The sequence below is a fragment of the Onychostruthus taczanowskii genome, unplaced genomic scaffold (genome assembly GCF_017590055.1).
Source record: "Onychostruthus taczanowskii isolate IOZ18803 unplaced genomic scaffold, ASM1759005v1 scaffold6, whole genome shotgun sequence".
NCBI classification, from domain to species: domain Eukaryota; kingdom Metazoa; phylum Chordata; class Aves; order Passeriformes; family Passeridae; genus Onychostruthus; species Onychostruthus taczanowskii.
Genome location: NW_024503679.1, coordinates 12,607,707 through 12,623,479, shown reverse-complemented (window position 1 = coordinate 12,623,479; position 15,773 = coordinate 12,607,707). Strand labels below are relative to the sequence as shown.

Here is a 15,773-nt window from a genome sequence, read left to right as displayed (position 1 = left end):
GTACAGTACCTCTCCAGAGGCTGCCAGTCTGTTGGATTTGTTTGCTTCTTGCATTTTGCTGCATCACTCATGTCTTGGAAACCTTACCTAGAAGGTGTCAAAAATCGTAACTGAAGTAGGGTAAAGCAATCCTGGGAATAACTGTGTTTCTTTAGCTTTTGTCAATTTTCTGTGTTTTGGTCACAGGTGGTGGCATCATCACAGAATGGTATCACCCTTCCTTGCATGCTGTCACGGAGGTTTTCAAATGTGCCACTTGGCAAGGCTGGGCTGACTGGGAATCTTTGTAAAAATGACACAGAGAGACACTGAATGTGGCTGGGATGCCAGGGAATGACTCTGCCACAAAGGGATGTTACGGGAGTGCACTGCAACAAAACTGGAGTTCTGATCCCAAACACAGTGATTGCTCCTCTAATAGCACTTAAAACTATGGAAAACAGCAACTCTATCACTGACTTATTTTCACAATAAGTAAACTCTTTCTCATTCTCTCAATCACCGCAACTTCCAGATCCTTGGTTATTTGCAAATGATTATTGCACTGAGCTGGAAGAAGGAGGGGGGGAAATGATTAAGAAAATGCAAAGCAGAAGTGAAAAGGAACAGATACATTTGCTAAATAAGAACAGCACTATCCAGCAAAGAGGAGAAGCAGATTAATAGCTGCCTTACAGCAAAAACAAATGAACACAAAATCTAATTTACAAACCTATTAGATTTGCTATGTAAGCTGTTCACAGCTGATCTGATTGTACCTCTGCCTCCAGAACTCCTGCAAGACAAAGGAAATGCATTATTTATAATTCCAGCTCCTTTCTGCCAAGCATTGTTCAACAGTCAAGAGATCCTGCTCTGAAGGGTTCCGAGCAGAGACACTGCCACGCCGCCCGTGTCCCACCCCATCCAGAAGGGAGATGTCCTGATGCCTCTGAAGGGCTTTTCACCCCTTGTCAGTGCCCTGCTGTGACTGTGAAGCCATTCTGGCAAAGAACGCCCCGAGCCACCCCAATTAATAATCGCTGTGTGATCTAACCAGCCATCACACACACCTGGTCCTGCTGCCACGGCACAGTGCGCCCTACAGCTGCACCAAACACATCTCTGCTTGTCCTTACCAGCCAGCTGTTAGCAGTGCTGGTAAGGGACAGGGCAAGTCCATTGGCTGCACCAAACACATCTCTGCTTGTCCTTACCAGCCAGCTGTTAGCAGTGCACACAGAAGCTCTCCTCCAGGCTGCCAATGGACTTGCCCTGTCCCTTTCAGGTAGGGACTGAATGATCTGGACAGATCCCAGCACTGTCTTCTCCTGGGCTTTTAGTTGAGAACATCCAGTATCTCTATTTTACACAGCCTTCTTGACTTGTGGAGACCTCACACTCTCAGTGTACCTTCTCCCAGCTCCCAGGGACCCAGGCCAGACCCAGAGCTCCACTCCAGCCCACTCTAATCCTGTGAATGCCTTCAAGCCCCTTCTCCCCACCACTGCTGTAACTGGGCTGAAGCTACAAGGCCAGCTCACCACAGTCATTCACATGCTGGAGCTGAGACCTGAAGTGACAGCAGTGTCACTCCCGTGGCCTGACACCACCACACAAGGACAGATGTCACACCAGTCTGACCAAGACCTGTGGGAATGAGCAGCCAAAGTTTCTAGCAGCTCCATGAAGCTATATTGAAGAACAGGTTGGACGAAGCCCCTTCAGAGAACCACACTATTCACACGAGCTGTGAATCCTCACTTAAACACACACAAGTACTGGTCTGCATCTAGCTGGCTGCAGAGCTCCTTCTTGTTTTAGCTGGCTGCTTTCAGAGGGGTCACAAAGAACAAACCACCCACCTCGTGATGCTCAAGGGAGCTGGGCTCCCATTCAGACACATTTTAACTGCCATGTACTCATTGCTCTGTTTTATTGTTCCTGTTGCACAGATATCCCAATGAGCACACTCATAAAGAGAACCAAATTCTCTTCCAGCAGAAATATTGCTACCCAGAAATATACACCTTAATGAAAATGTATCTCAAGAGAATGTATTTTTACCAGTTCTGAAAAAAATCCCAAATGCATTAGACAAAAATGAAAGAGAAAAAGCTTGTGTGAGTGTGCTTGGTGCCATTAAAAAGAATTTTCAGACTTGCAGGATGCCACATAAATCCCCTCATTAGGCTGAGCACAGCCCTCAGCACCACCTAACATCAAACCCTTGGAAATGCCACGATGGTTTTCCCTTTCCTCCCTCCTGCCAGAGACCATCCATGGCCAAGTCAGAGCGATTCCTGCTCTCCTCTGACAGACCTGAGAGCCTGCGAGCTGTTTCATTTGTTGGTGCATCAAGGGAACAGCAGGGCTGGCTCATTCCTGGAGCCTAGTGGCATTTAACAAGCCTCCCCATTAATGGGGTTCACGGCGGGGTGTGGGAGCAGACTGGATTAGTGTGCAAACCACGCACCTGCTCAGTCCTCTGAAGGAGCTTCCAAATGGGATTCACACTCCTTCACACTCGCTGTAGGACAGACAAAGCTTAGAGAAAGAAATGTTTTTTTTTCCCCCTGAATACATGCTGGTTCACATGTGAAAGGAAAAAAAGGTAAATTAGGAAGTAGAGAAGACAGTTCCCTAGGTGTTAGTTCCTACCTCATCCATGTTTTGTGGCTACAGCAGGAAGGATTCAGAGCATCACAACGTATTATTCAAATGCATTTATCCAGTCTGGCTTTACGTGCCCCCAGTGACAGGTCTGTGTGGTTCCTCCTGGAATTAAGGCAGCTGTAGGGGCTGGAGATGCTGGATGTGAGGAAGACAAGTTGAGAGCACCTCTGCCTGTGTGCAGCCTGGTGGGAAAGGGGACTGGCTGCCAGCTGAGACCCCCCTCCAGGACAGTGTCAGGGGTTACTTTCTCCTCCTCACACACTGTGAAAAGCAAAAATATTGCAATGCAGAGGCACAAAGGGTTCTGCTGGCATAAATGAACAGGGAGGGGGCAGCTTAGTGGTGGAGGAGAGCAAGGCTCTGCTAACCATCTTGCCACGGCTCTGGGGTCACTGCTCTGCTGGCCAGCAGCAGACACGATGCTCTCGTGGACACCTGAGATGCTGGCAAGGATACTGCTGCCTGTGCCAGGCTTGGCTTCTCTCCCCAAGACAGGGAGACTGCCCAAAGCTGAGACATGATACTTGGCTGAAGGTCTCAGCTGGTTTAGTGGATCTCAAAATGCTCAGAACTATCAGTCCTTGGGTGCTTTGTGTGCCACACTTCAACTTCAGGACACTTTCCCTACAATCTCCCTTTGTACAGTGGAAGGCAACGTGTGCTGTAGGATGCTGTGAGGTGTGTGGCCCTATACAGACACCCTGCTCTGCTCAGCCCACTGGTGGGTCCCAGACAGACAAACCAGCTGCTCAAAACACCAGAAACTGAGCCCAGCACAGCATTCTCCAAGGTCTGCCATAGTTCTGTACCAACACAGGCAAGCCAGTACCTGTATGCCTTCACTTCCCCTACCTGGGACGAGGAAAACATTTAGAAATGGAGGGTACTAATTAGGAAGTACATGTTAAAAACAAAACAAAACAAACTCAAAAAACCCCAGTCCATTTTATTACACCATCCTGACCTGGAGTTTCAAATCTCTTTGCTTCAAAAGGCAAAGACCAACCTCGATTAAAATAGCACAGATAGCATTGATTTTGAAAAGCTTTCTAGTGCTACACTGTGTTGGGACTGAATTGCCTTATTAATCTCGTTGTTATCAGTTTCATTGTATAGCCAGCTCCAGAAAGTACCAACCTGCTTCCTAATCCTATTATTTACAAAACATTTTTCTCTGGGCTTCTGTTGGGATGTTTTCCAGTGATAAGTTGCATCTATATGTGCTAATGCCATCTTACTGACTTATGCCATCTTTTCTCATTTTCGCTGAGATTTTCAAGCTGCATTGCCACTATCTAAGATATTATATAGGTCAAAACGTTCTGTGCTCAGATGTAAAGTGACACTGATTCATATATCAGAGGATATAAAAGAAAAATTGTCATATGGTTCAGGCCATAATTTTCTTGGATGAATAATTTGTGACAAATCAGGTATGCAAAGACTCCTCTATTCACCCCCTGTGAATGGGCCTGTTTAGGGTTTTTATTTCCCTTTTCATCGTTTCCTGCTTCTTAAATGCTTCTCTTAATTGTTGCTAGGTAAGTTTGGTCTCGCTTGGAGCCGCCTGGACACGTGAAATCAAAGCTGCTTTGACTGAACAAGTAGGTCACAGAACCTCGTTGGGAGAGCAGATCTCTACGAGCAGACTCCACGTGTCCACGTTCCCAGGCTCACAAACTGGGAAAATGTGTTTTCCGTGGCTATTCTACAATGCCCACCCCCAGTCCTGCTTCCCCCCAGCATTTGTGGCAGGTGATACACATGGGAAGAGGGATGAGAAACGGGAACCAGCTGGAAATTTCAGCCACACCCAACCACCCATTTCATAGCTCACAGAATGATTTGGGATGGAAAGGGCCTTAAAGATCATCTCGTTCCAACCCTCCTGCATTTAACCACATTTGTGAAGCTCATTCCTGGTGGAACAAAACCTCTGCCTCTTCCTGACCTTGGGCAACCCAAGTCCTCCTCTCCTCCCTCCTCCACATAAAACTTAGATAATAGTCCCTTGGGGGATTATTAAGCTGAATTCATCCACCTGAATTCCCCAAGAAGAGAGTTCAGAGTGCCACAATTTTTACCTGAGGGGTTCAAAAGACTAACACCTACTAATTAGGTTTTCACAACCTGCTTTTATGTTAGGTGCATTTTATGATCCTTGTTTTACCGCTGGGACACTGGGGGTGAAGTGGCTTGGCCCTTAACACCAAAAAATGAGTTCTACAAGCCAGGATTAGGCACTGTGAGCTTCCAGCAGACCTGTCCTATTGAAAATGCTGCTCTTTACTTGCTGGGTGCGGCTCTTGCTGGGTGAGAGGGCCCAGGGGACCACAGGAATTGATCTGCAAAGGTTTCACTGGCCCAAAAAGCAGAGGCAGCCAACAGCCTCCTGAGATGGCTGTGCCCATTAAGGCAGTCTGTATCTATTTAAAAAAAGAATAAATCACCACCTATACTTACTTTGCTTTTTAAGAACTGCTATTTTCTATCTGAAGAGCTCACAAGCATGATGCCAAGCGTGGAGGGGATGGGGAGTGGGATGTTCACAGCCCCTCTGAAGGCTCCTGTGCTGTAGCCAGAGATCCAGTCACCATAACTAACACTTCTGAGGGAAAGGATGCACTGCCCAGCCCTGGAAATGAAGGATATAGATGGCCCTCCTCCTCCCAAATTTCAGAGATTTGCTCCTGCTGATGCTCACAGTGCTGTGAAATGTGAATCAGGACACAGGCTTCAACCCTTCGTTCCCCTTCCCTAAAATTCAGGACAGCAAATGCATTCCAGGGCTTTTGGGGAAAAATTTGTCACATTTCCAAGTTGTCTGTGAAAGAGAAATAATTGGCTTCCAAATGCCAACCTGTCCAGCCCTGCCCTGCAGGGTGGACAAGCAAAGGTGTCCCAGGAGCCAAAAGTGAGAAGAAACTGAGCCCAGAATCCGACCTGGATTCCCTGGAGATTGTCCTGGTTTTCTATCAACCCATCAGAGTGTGGCTGAAATTATGAAAAAAGGACACATTCATTGATAAGTCCCCTTGTGGGCTTCTGACTAGACACTCAAGTGGTTACTGTGGAGTTTAGGTCAAAATCCACCCATATCTATCAAATGCTCTGCTGTCCCAGGGGAGACAAATTCAAAGAGGAAGGGCTGCTTAGTCCCTCATGTAAATCAATCTGCAAATCAGAAACAAAACCCAAAGCTAGATGAGAAACCATGGGATCAGAGATGCATTTCTGAACCTTGAGATCCTGCACTCAAGCAGTCCATTGTGCACTTTCCTGGCACTGTACCCCTCCAGGAATGCTGCTCTTCCAGGCTCCAGCATCATCCTGCCTTCCTGCAACCCATCTCATTGAATACTGGGGAAGCTGGCACATCAGACCCTTGCAGGCCATTCCTGTGACATGTCACCAGTTGTTTTGGAGGCTTTCTCACCCTGGGATGTGGAGGAGACTGTGATGAAGAGAAGTGGTGGTTGCTGGGTGGGTAGCTGTGTACCCACACTCCCCAGGCGAGCAGGGGATTAATTGGGAAGACATTTCCAAAGCAGTTGTGTGCTAGGACAAAAGATCCTGCAATACATCTTTATGAGATATTTGAAATCACACTTCAATGTTTTAAAAAATCTCACTTGATTATATTGTCACAGCTTGGCAGCCCAAGTGTCAAAAACTTCCTAAATATCAGGTGCTACTTTTAGTGTTCCAAGCTTAATTCTAGCAAGTCATACAATCACATTTGGGAAAATGTGCCCGTATTATGGCTTTCAGAAACATCACCTGGTCCAGCTGGGCTCCCAGTGCAGGTCTGGTGCATGAGGAGCAGCCAGGCTGGCAGAACAGCATCTTCCAGCAAGCACCAGTGAGGCACCAGGCAATGGCCTCACTGTTGCTCATGGCACTCATGGGACATGCAGATCTGTCAGCCCCATGCAAAGCAGCCTGGTTAATTTGGTCACCTCTTCCCACACCCCAATCCCACCTCCACAACATCACCCACCCTGCAGGCTCCTTCCCAGGGACCACAGAAGGGTGGGAAGGTGCTTAGCATTCCTGCCTGCCAGCAGCTCCACATCAGCTCTGGAGTAAATGTGAGCAGGGTTTGACCCTGGCACCTCTGGCTGGCTGAGAGCCACGGTGTGTAACCACTGCAGGTGTCTGCTGAGGACACGGTGGAATGAAGACACATGAGCTTGCAAAACAGACATCTATTGCTTAATAAGGAACATGCCAATTAGTCTGAAACACTTATGAGACAAAAGCAGGGACAAATCAGCAAGAACAGAGCAGCTCTGACAGCAAATGGACAGGAGGCAATGGGAGATGCCCGTGGCAGCCTGTCACCAGGGCACTGCTGGGGATCACTGGGGTAACCAAACCCCTGTCCCTCCCTTCAGCTCTGGGCCCAACCCAGTATGAGCTTTTCCTGAGCCACAAAAGTGACTCCTGCACCTGCAGGGTGTCAGCTCTCACATCCACATGCATTTGCCACAACATCAGCATGGCCTGACTCAATCACCTCAAGATGCTCTAAAGACAAAATACTCACAGGGCTCACGTGGCAGACACTTCCCCTCTCCCCATCCTGCATACTGGCAGGACCTTATTCTCTCCTTCATCTTTAAAACATTATTCCTGGCATCAGCTCTTTTTCTCTGGCTGTATTAATGAAACAGCCAGCAAAGTAAGAGACATTGAAGCAGGCAAAAAGGATCCAGAGGGGCTTAGAACTGGGCAGGGTGTTTGTGTATTTCATATATGTTTGTGTAATTTAGTTTCTTTCTCTTCTTTCCCTTTGGAAGGGAGAAAGCAAAAACCCCAAAAGTTCAGAGAAGATATAGAAAGCAGCTGAGATAAAAGCCTCACTGCTTACAAAACATGTCTACACCATACATTTGTCCTGAGATAATTTTTTCTGCTCTGAGAGCAGAGCTCTCAGGGAGCACAAACAGCAGAGCATCAGGCTTGCAGCAGAGCCTGTCACCCTGAGCATCCCAGAAACCAGAAATCCCAGTGGCTCCTGCAGCATCTTGGGTGCCACATACCTCTGAAATATTCTCATGTGAGGCTGTGGGCCCTTGGGCTCATCCTCCCACACCCCTCTCATCCCTCTTCCCAGTGCTCTGTGCAGCACTCTGGAATACTGAAGGTCTCATGTGGTTTCTTCTTTCTCTGTTGATGCAGATGCTGAGGACCTCTCCTGAGCAGAGACCCCCTCCTGGGGCAGCTCTTCTCTATGAGCATCCTCAAAATAACATCTGGTGCCTACACAAAGAGGGCTGGCAGTGCTTGGGTGAGAGCTACACCCCACAACCAGCAACTGAGCCATCCCAGCACCTTCACAGTGATGTAGATCCCAGATCACAATGCTGCCAAATACTGAAAAGCCCATGGTGGTTTCAGAGCTGGACCTCCTCTCTCCTCCCCTGCTCACAAAGCCACACCGTGGAAATCCAGGCAGCAGTAAGAAGTTTAATTACTCACTGAGCAGCTGCTGGTTTCCAGGTGAGTGTGCTTCTGGGTGTCTGAAAAGGTGCTGGAGATGCCTCATGATGATGCTTAACCTTTGCAGGGGAAACATGGCCACTGCTGTAGCCACTGGCCAAGAGCTGACTGATATCCCTGACGGTGCTGGCAAAGCCTGGCTGTAAGAACCATCCTTGGATTCAGAGCTGCCAGACACATGGGTGATACCTGGAGCCCACTGGGATGCTGCTGGACTGAGGATGCCTCGAGAGAGCACTCCAAAACTGTGACAAAACGTGCTTTTCAGAGCAGCCCTGCCTATGGAGAGCACTGCACAGGGAGGGACAGCATGCTCAGCACAAAGACAGCGAGCCTGGGCTGGGGTTTGTGCTTGTTTGGGATATTCCCAGGGGATTTCTGCGTGCCATAGCAATTTCTGATTTGCCATAGCAAGAAGTATTCAGACCTAACTTTGCAAAGAGCACCACCCCACACGGCTGTCACTGCTCTGGCAGGTTTTAGCAATGCTGTGCCTGTTTCCTTGGATGAGTCCTTCCACTTCCCAATCAGAGCCAATTCTGCTGCTGTTGATGAAGATGCATCTCCCAAGGCCACCACCACCATCAAAGCTGCTGCAGCCAAGACAAGGATTTACAGTGGTAATGTGAAGAAAAAGGAGCTGTAAAGATACTCCTCTTTTTTCCTCTTTTTTCTTTCATTTTCTATTGCATTGCAAGGGACTGAGAAGCTGACACCTGTCTGCTCTGCAGTGGTGTTTGTTGAAGGACACCTGAAACTCTGCACCTCCAGTGAATTTACTCTGCCAGGGAACTTGCTTGTTTCCTGAGGCAACTGGGGATGGAAGACAGAAAAACGGCAAAATAATTATTGTCTAATCTTGTACTTTGGGCTTATTTCTTGCTGCTGAGGATGACCCAGACCCAGGGGAAACAAATGTGGGAGGCAATTAGAAGAAGTCCAATTTTGGTTTGGTTTTGCAACAACTGGTTTTTACAGGAACTGTGCCTGATGTATTTAAGCAGTGCTACTGTCAAGGATGAAAAAGAAAAATACCTGTAGAATCACAGAATCATACAGATTAAAAATATCCTTTAAGATCACTGAGTCCAACAGTCATCCCAAAACTGCCAATTCCAGCATGAAACCATGTTCCTAAGAGCCACATCTACACATCTTTTAAATACCTCCAGGGATCATGACTCCACCACTTCCCTGGGCAGCTTGTGCCAATTGCTTGTCAGACCTCTCAGTGAAGAACTTTTTCCTACTATCCAATCTAAAACTATTCTGGTGCTAGTTAAGGCCATTTCCTCATCTTATCATTAGGACAGCCTGAAAGCCCAAGGAAAGATAAAGGCACTCCTGTTAAATGCTTTTCCTGGAAGATCAAAAGCCCATCTGCCATGAGAGAAAACCAACCCCTTGAGTTCATCCGTGCCTGGGGAAGCTGGGAGGGGTGGTGGCAGCAGCAGGATCTGCTGTGTCACTGCTGGCCCTGGTCCCAGAGGAGCAGCCAGGGCACTGCTGAGGCTGAATTTCTGAACTCACCGTTAGCTGCTCAACAAGCCTTCGCTAAACCAGCCAGCACTCGCAGCTCCCTGCTCTCTGCTGGGACAGAAAGGCTTCCTCTGCATTCCCAACTGCAATTCTGCACTTGCAGGGTTACAGGTGGGACACAAAAAGCCCACCTGGGCAAAAAGGAATCCTGAAGCCCAGCTGGGAACCGCTTTATCGTCTCCATTGCTGTGGTTGCATGAACTGGCCTGGCTACAGCAAGAGTGCATCCAAGAAAGGCTGGCTGGTGATTTGCATTCTCCTACCACAGCTCTCCTCACCAGCAAGGTCAGAAATTGCCTCCCTGTGGGTCTTGTAAGCTGCTGACAACCAATGCTGGGCTGAGGAGTAACTTTTCAACAGACTGAAGTCCCTTAGCACTGGCTTTTCTTTTTTGTTTCACCTGGGGGTCTGTGAGTGCTTTCCATCCTGCTGATCCCAGCTCTCCACTATTCCCACCATTCCCTCAGAGTTCAGCTTAACGTGGACATTCATTTCCCAAACTGCTCCAGGCAGGAGCACAGGGGTTTGGACATGTTTTTGTGACAGCCTGCCCCTGCAGGGCTGCAGGAGGTGAGGGAGAGTTTCATGGGGAGCAGAGGGACCTCTGCAGCCAACCTGAAATTGGCTGCTTTACTGTCAGAAGAGCTGCATTCAAAGCCTACCCTGAGTATTCCTTACTCAAATCAGTGCTCCAACATTGCTTTTATTTTCCAGCCTGATGTGTCACGGAGCTTTTATTAGAGCCCTGCCATACCCAAGGAGTACAAAGGTCTCCTCTGGCTCCATGCACATGAATACTTCCAGGATGTCTATGGGCTCCTCTCCTGCAGAGAGCTATTCCTCCTCCAGCCCAACCTGGATAATTGTTGGCTTGTGCACACCCACTGTGTGAGGGCACAAAAGCGCTTGTTGTTAGAATGCAGCACTTTCCCCAGCAAAACTTTCTGCTGGAGAGCAGGTCTTAGACTAACTCTGGGCTGGGTGCAGTAAATCACAGCCTGGAAGATGTAAGCAGGACATTTATACCCCATGCACCAACCCTGACAAGAAGCATTATGACTACAGCCTGCTCACAGCAAGCACAGCAGCCTCCATAAAGGACACAAAATCTCTCTTCCCGAGCCTTTGAAAGGCAGGTGTTGGAAAAGGGCACATGAGGAAAAAGTGGCAATTTACTGACAAGCTCCCAGGCAGGCAGGCCAGCAATATCAGAGACTGCTATTCGTCACTTAGAGCGAGCAGAATATAATTCCTGCTGTAATCAGGATGGAAAGGCATGTGGTCTGGGCTAGCAGGGAAAAAGGTTGACTCATATTAAGACCAACCCATTACCAAGTGTCAAGTGCTCCCTAAGATGGCTCGGACGCTAATTCGAGAAGTCACCTGGTGGCAGCGGGTCACCAGCTCCCTCTACAGACAGCCAGGACACAGCCGGACCCCTGCAGAACTGCAACAGCAGGCGCACAGCAACAAAGAGAGTCCCCTTAAACCGGAGCAGAATTCTCCTCCTCACCGCCGACAACAGTCACCCCACTGGATGCCAAACCCTTTGTTTTCCTCTGCGGGGACAGGTCTGTGGCGCTGCCCCATCCCGGCGCGGATGAAGGAATGGCTGCGCTGGCATCAGCGCTCCCCGAGGCGGCCGGGAGCGCGTCTTTTGTTTCCTGCCAGCGAAACAAAGAGCGGGAGCGGTGCATGGAAACGCAGGCGCCACCGGGCTGCAGGAAAAGTTCAGCAGCCCGGAACCAGCTGGCTGCTCGGAAACAAAGTGCCAAGACCGCTCAGCACAGCAATACCTCACGGAGCAGCACACGCCGGCGAGCGTGTCCGTGCCCGCCGGCATCCCGCCAGCATCCCATCAGCATCCCGCCTGCATCCCGCCGGCATCCCACCCCAAGCCACACAGCCGTAGGTGACACGTCCAGACAGTGACAAGGATGCAGCAGGGGGAAAACCCGCGCACAGGGGCGGCTGCAGGGTGGGAGGAACGGGCTAAGCAAGAGCGACGCAGCATCACGAGCAAGAACTGCTGAATTCTCATCCTTGCCCCAACACCTCTTTGTTTCAGCATCTCCTGGCTGTGGGAGGTGGTATGAGGATGTCTAGAGGAGCGAGATGGGACTGCTTAAGGCACAAACATCTTTCTCAGAAGCCTGTGACAGGCAGAGCAGCTCCAGCTGCCCTCGGCTCCTATCTCCCTTCACCCGCGAGCCAGGGAACTTCTTGTCCAGAGAAACAGCATGGCTTTGGGTTTTTTTGTCCTTTTGCCAGTAGTATTATACTCTGTCGTACTTTTTTACCTAATGAACGTTTTGTGTTTTCTTTCTGAAATTTGTAGGTGTTTGTAGGTGAGAGAAATCTGTTCTCCCCCACTCCCACCCATACGAGGAACATTCTTCCAAAGACAATCCAAATCACAGGCAGGGGGCAGGGTATGTGTAAAAGTGGGCAAGCTGTTCGCTCCTCACAATAATTAGAGAGTGTTTCGATGCCAAGGAAAAAGAAGAAAAGAGTTGCACCTGCCTGTGTTTCCCACCCCCCTCAGTGCCACCAGCCTGCCAGGGGACAGCTGGGCAGCTCCTTCCTTCCCTGCTGCACTGACCAAAGCGAGGGGGCTGGGGGGTGTGAAGGAGGATGCTGAGCCACACAATACAACAGCCAAACATTCCTGACGTGGGGGAAAGCTGCACAAATATACAGCACCTCCTAAACCTCTCAGAGAGAGGAGCTGTTCCCTGCTGGACACACAGAGAGCTCCTGGAAAACTTCGGAAGGACCTCTTCTCTACACTGCTTTGCACTTTTGCTGTCACACAGTCCCTTTACCTACAGGACCTGTTAACAAAAAATGCTATTATGTGGCTCCCACAGTTGAAAACCCTCTGTCATCCCCTGACCTGCTGCAGAACAGGCACTCTGCTTTTCCATGTCACCACAGCAATACATTTCAGCCAGGTCAGAGCACCGTGCTCACCATTCCTGGCACCACGGCAGCACAAAGGGATGAAGTGCCCATTGTGCCAGACTGCTGTGCCAGGTGAGCAGTGTCTGGTCCCTTACTGGGTTTGGGATGCAGGAGTTCATCAAACACTCCAGAGACGCAATGGGGAAAAGTGGGTGGGAGAGAACAAAGCAAGAGAAAGGTTCAGTTTGCCCGAGTTAATGATTAAATAACATATAATTAATAGAGAAGCGTCCCACCTTTGCTCTGTTTATCCCCCTATGGGAAGCACAGCTGATGTGGGCACTGATCTGTGGAAGGGCTGGCCATCATGTGCATCAGAGGGCTTGGGACTCGGGACCCTCCTTCACCCTGGGTCCTGGACCTATTTGTTCCTCTCCTCTGCCAGTTCCCTCCTGCCCTACCAATTCTGATGCTGTGTGGAACAAGCTGCTCGCTGTTCCTACAGAACTCATCTGACCCTGTTGCCGTCTCTGCCGCCGCACCGCTTGGCAGTACTTCCTTGGAGGAACTACAGAAACAAACTCAGATGCCAGGGTTTGGAGATAAGCAGCCAGCAAACAGCCAATTTCCATACAATGTATAGAAAAGAGAGGAGAAAAAAGACACAATACTGGGAATCCCTAATGAACCAGGGTGAAAAACAGGACAAGCGAGTAACAGAATAGATTTTCAATAAGGGCACAGCAAGTTCTAGTGGGTAGATCTAGCAGATAGGAGAGGAGAGAGGAGAAAGAACAGAAGACGGAAAAGGAGATGGGAAGAAAGCAAGGGGATCAGAGCAGCCTGTCCAATGGGGAGGACGCATCAGAAGATTTTAATTTCCTTTATTATTATATAGATAGTGCCAGCTCATTGCAGAGCAACAATTCATCTACCCTGGTAACCCACAGTCTGGTGCTGGATGTTTCTGGACAAGGCTACTGACCTTTAAGCACTTCTTGCCTGTGGCACCCAGCATAACATAACAATGAAACAATAAACAAACATCACTGCATTTCATTTATCATCTCATAAAGGTGTTTGTTTCGGTGTAACACACTAGACAAAGCCAGCTGGTTCCACACAGAAAGACCTTTTCGTCATTTGGGTGCCCCGAGTGCACACCTCATTACCAAAATTATTTGGTTTTCCACATTGCTGTAGCAAGTTCCTCAAGTTTATGCAAACCCTCCTCTTTGCATTTGTTCCTTTCATACCCTAAATTTCCAAGCAGACCTCAGAGATGGGGTTTATGGGCTGGGAAGGGTGCTGCTCCTCAGACTGAGGGGCTGCTTTAGCCCCTGCCATACATGGCACCTGCAGGTAAACACCAACCACGACAGCCATCACTAAGAGGTGATCATGAAGCCCCTAACACATCCCACAGGGACACACCAGTGGGTTAAGCTCTCTGCTCCATCACCCCCACCCAACTGATCCCTGCTCAGTCTCTCCTATCCCACAGACTGGTCCCTTATCCACCTGCAGACTGGTCTGTTATCCACCACTCCCATCAGCTGGTGCCCTCTCCACCACACCCATCTGGACCAGCAGTGGCATCTAAGCCCCCTGGGCTGCAACTTGCCCCAGCATCCCTGTCCAGCAGACCACTCACAGCAACATCCCACTTAGGGACCTGCTCCATCAGCACCTGAGCACTGCCTATGCCAAAATCCCTATCTCCAGACCAGGACCTGCTCCAACATTTCTAATCAGACTGGTACCCTCTCCGCTATCCTAACCCAGACCTGTACCTGACAGAGCATCGCTGGGCTGGTACCTCAGCCTCTCTAAAAGGACCTCCACATCTCTAATGGGAGCGGTACCTGCTCCAGCATCTCTGCCTGGACCGGTACCTCAGTGTCTCTAAAGGGAGTGGTACCTGCTCCAGCATCCCCACCCGGACCGGTACCTCAGCGTCTGTAACGGGGCGGTACCTGCTCGGGCATCCCTACCCGGACAGGTGGCTCAGCATCCCTAAAGGGACCGGTACATGCTCCAGCATCCCTACTCGGACCGGTACCACCGCGTCTCTAGCGGGAGAGGTACCTGCTCCCGCAGCCCTGCCCAGCCCGGCGTGGCTGCCCCCGGCCCGTGCCCCATCCTGCCCCGTCCTGCCCGGCGGCGGGGCGGTCCCGCCCGGGGCTGCCCCCGGCCCCGCGGAGCAGCGCGGGAGCGCAGCGCGCTCCCTTCCCACTTGGGCACGGCAAAAACCGGGAGAGCCGGAGACAAAGAAACTGTCCGGGCGCCCGCCCCCTCCGCCGCCGCCTCCTCCCCGGTCCCCAGCACCGCTCCGCGCCCCTTCCCCCGCGCGGGGACGGGCGATTTACCCGCTCTCCTCCTCGATCTCCGAGATATCGGCGAAGATGAGGAAACCGACGAGCAGCGTGAGCAGCGCCAGCGTCCAGCCCCGGCACGGCAGCGGCATGGCTCCGGGGCTGGGCCGGGCTGGGCCGCTCCGCGGGGTGCGAGCCCCCCGGCAGCCCCTGCCAGCCCTGCCAGCCCTGCCGGCGGGCTGCGCTCCTCGCCGCTGTGCCGTCTCCTCCCCTGCGCCCACCGCGCGGTGTGGCGGGGTCGGTCCTGGCCGGGGAGGGGGTGGGCACCGCGCAGGCGGGGCGGCTTCTCCCCGAAAGGACAAAAACTGTAATAAATTCAGACAAGGGGAACTCCCGCGCGCGGTGCGGTGGCTGTTACCTTCTCCTCCTTAAAAAGAAAAAAAAAGCGGAATAACTTATCACGCCCAGTTCTATTACTATCAATCGCTATTTTAGCAGCAGTGATTTCTTACGCTCCTATAAATACTGACCGTCATAACCGCACTAGTCCTGCCGTGACTCTAGATCCCGCTGGAGTTTGTGCGGGCAGAATTTATTTAAGAACAAAACTGCAAGGTAGGTGTTCTGCTTCTGAGATGCTTGGCTGCATCTCAACCACCTTGCAACCCCTGCAAACATCCTCCTGCAGGCTACAGGCACCCTTGGGTTTTGTTACGGAGAGAAAACCTGCAGTTTCTACATAGGAAGTGTGTGAAAGCTGGGAAAAACACTAAAGTGAGTACTGGCTGGACCAAAGAACTGCCAAAAAGCAACCAAGAGATGCTTTCTCTATATCCCTGTTACCTGTTAGTCCAG

The 15,773-nt window shown here is 50.4% G+C and overlaps 1 protein-coding gene across 1 annotated transcript in view; it reads right to left on the bottom strand.

Annotated features, from left to right (window-relative positions):
- The window catches only part of ST8SIA2 (ST8 alpha-N-acetyl-neuraminide alpha-2,8-sialyltransferase 2), a 29,905-nt gene extending 14,794 nt beyond the window's left edge, over window positions 1-15,111 (bottom strand). Inside the window, exons 1-2 of the mRNA XM_041418651.1 lie at window positions 14,973-15,111; window positions 713-775 (exon numbers count right to left, since the gene is read on the bottom strand). Coding sequence (XP_041274585.1) covers window positions 713-775; window positions 14,973-15,070 — 161 coding nt within the window. The 5' untranslated portion in view covers window positions 15,071-15,111. The remainder of the gene's footprint in view (window positions 1-712; window positions 776-14,972) is intronic.
- Between the last annotated feature and the right edge of the window lie 662 nt (window positions 15,112-15,773).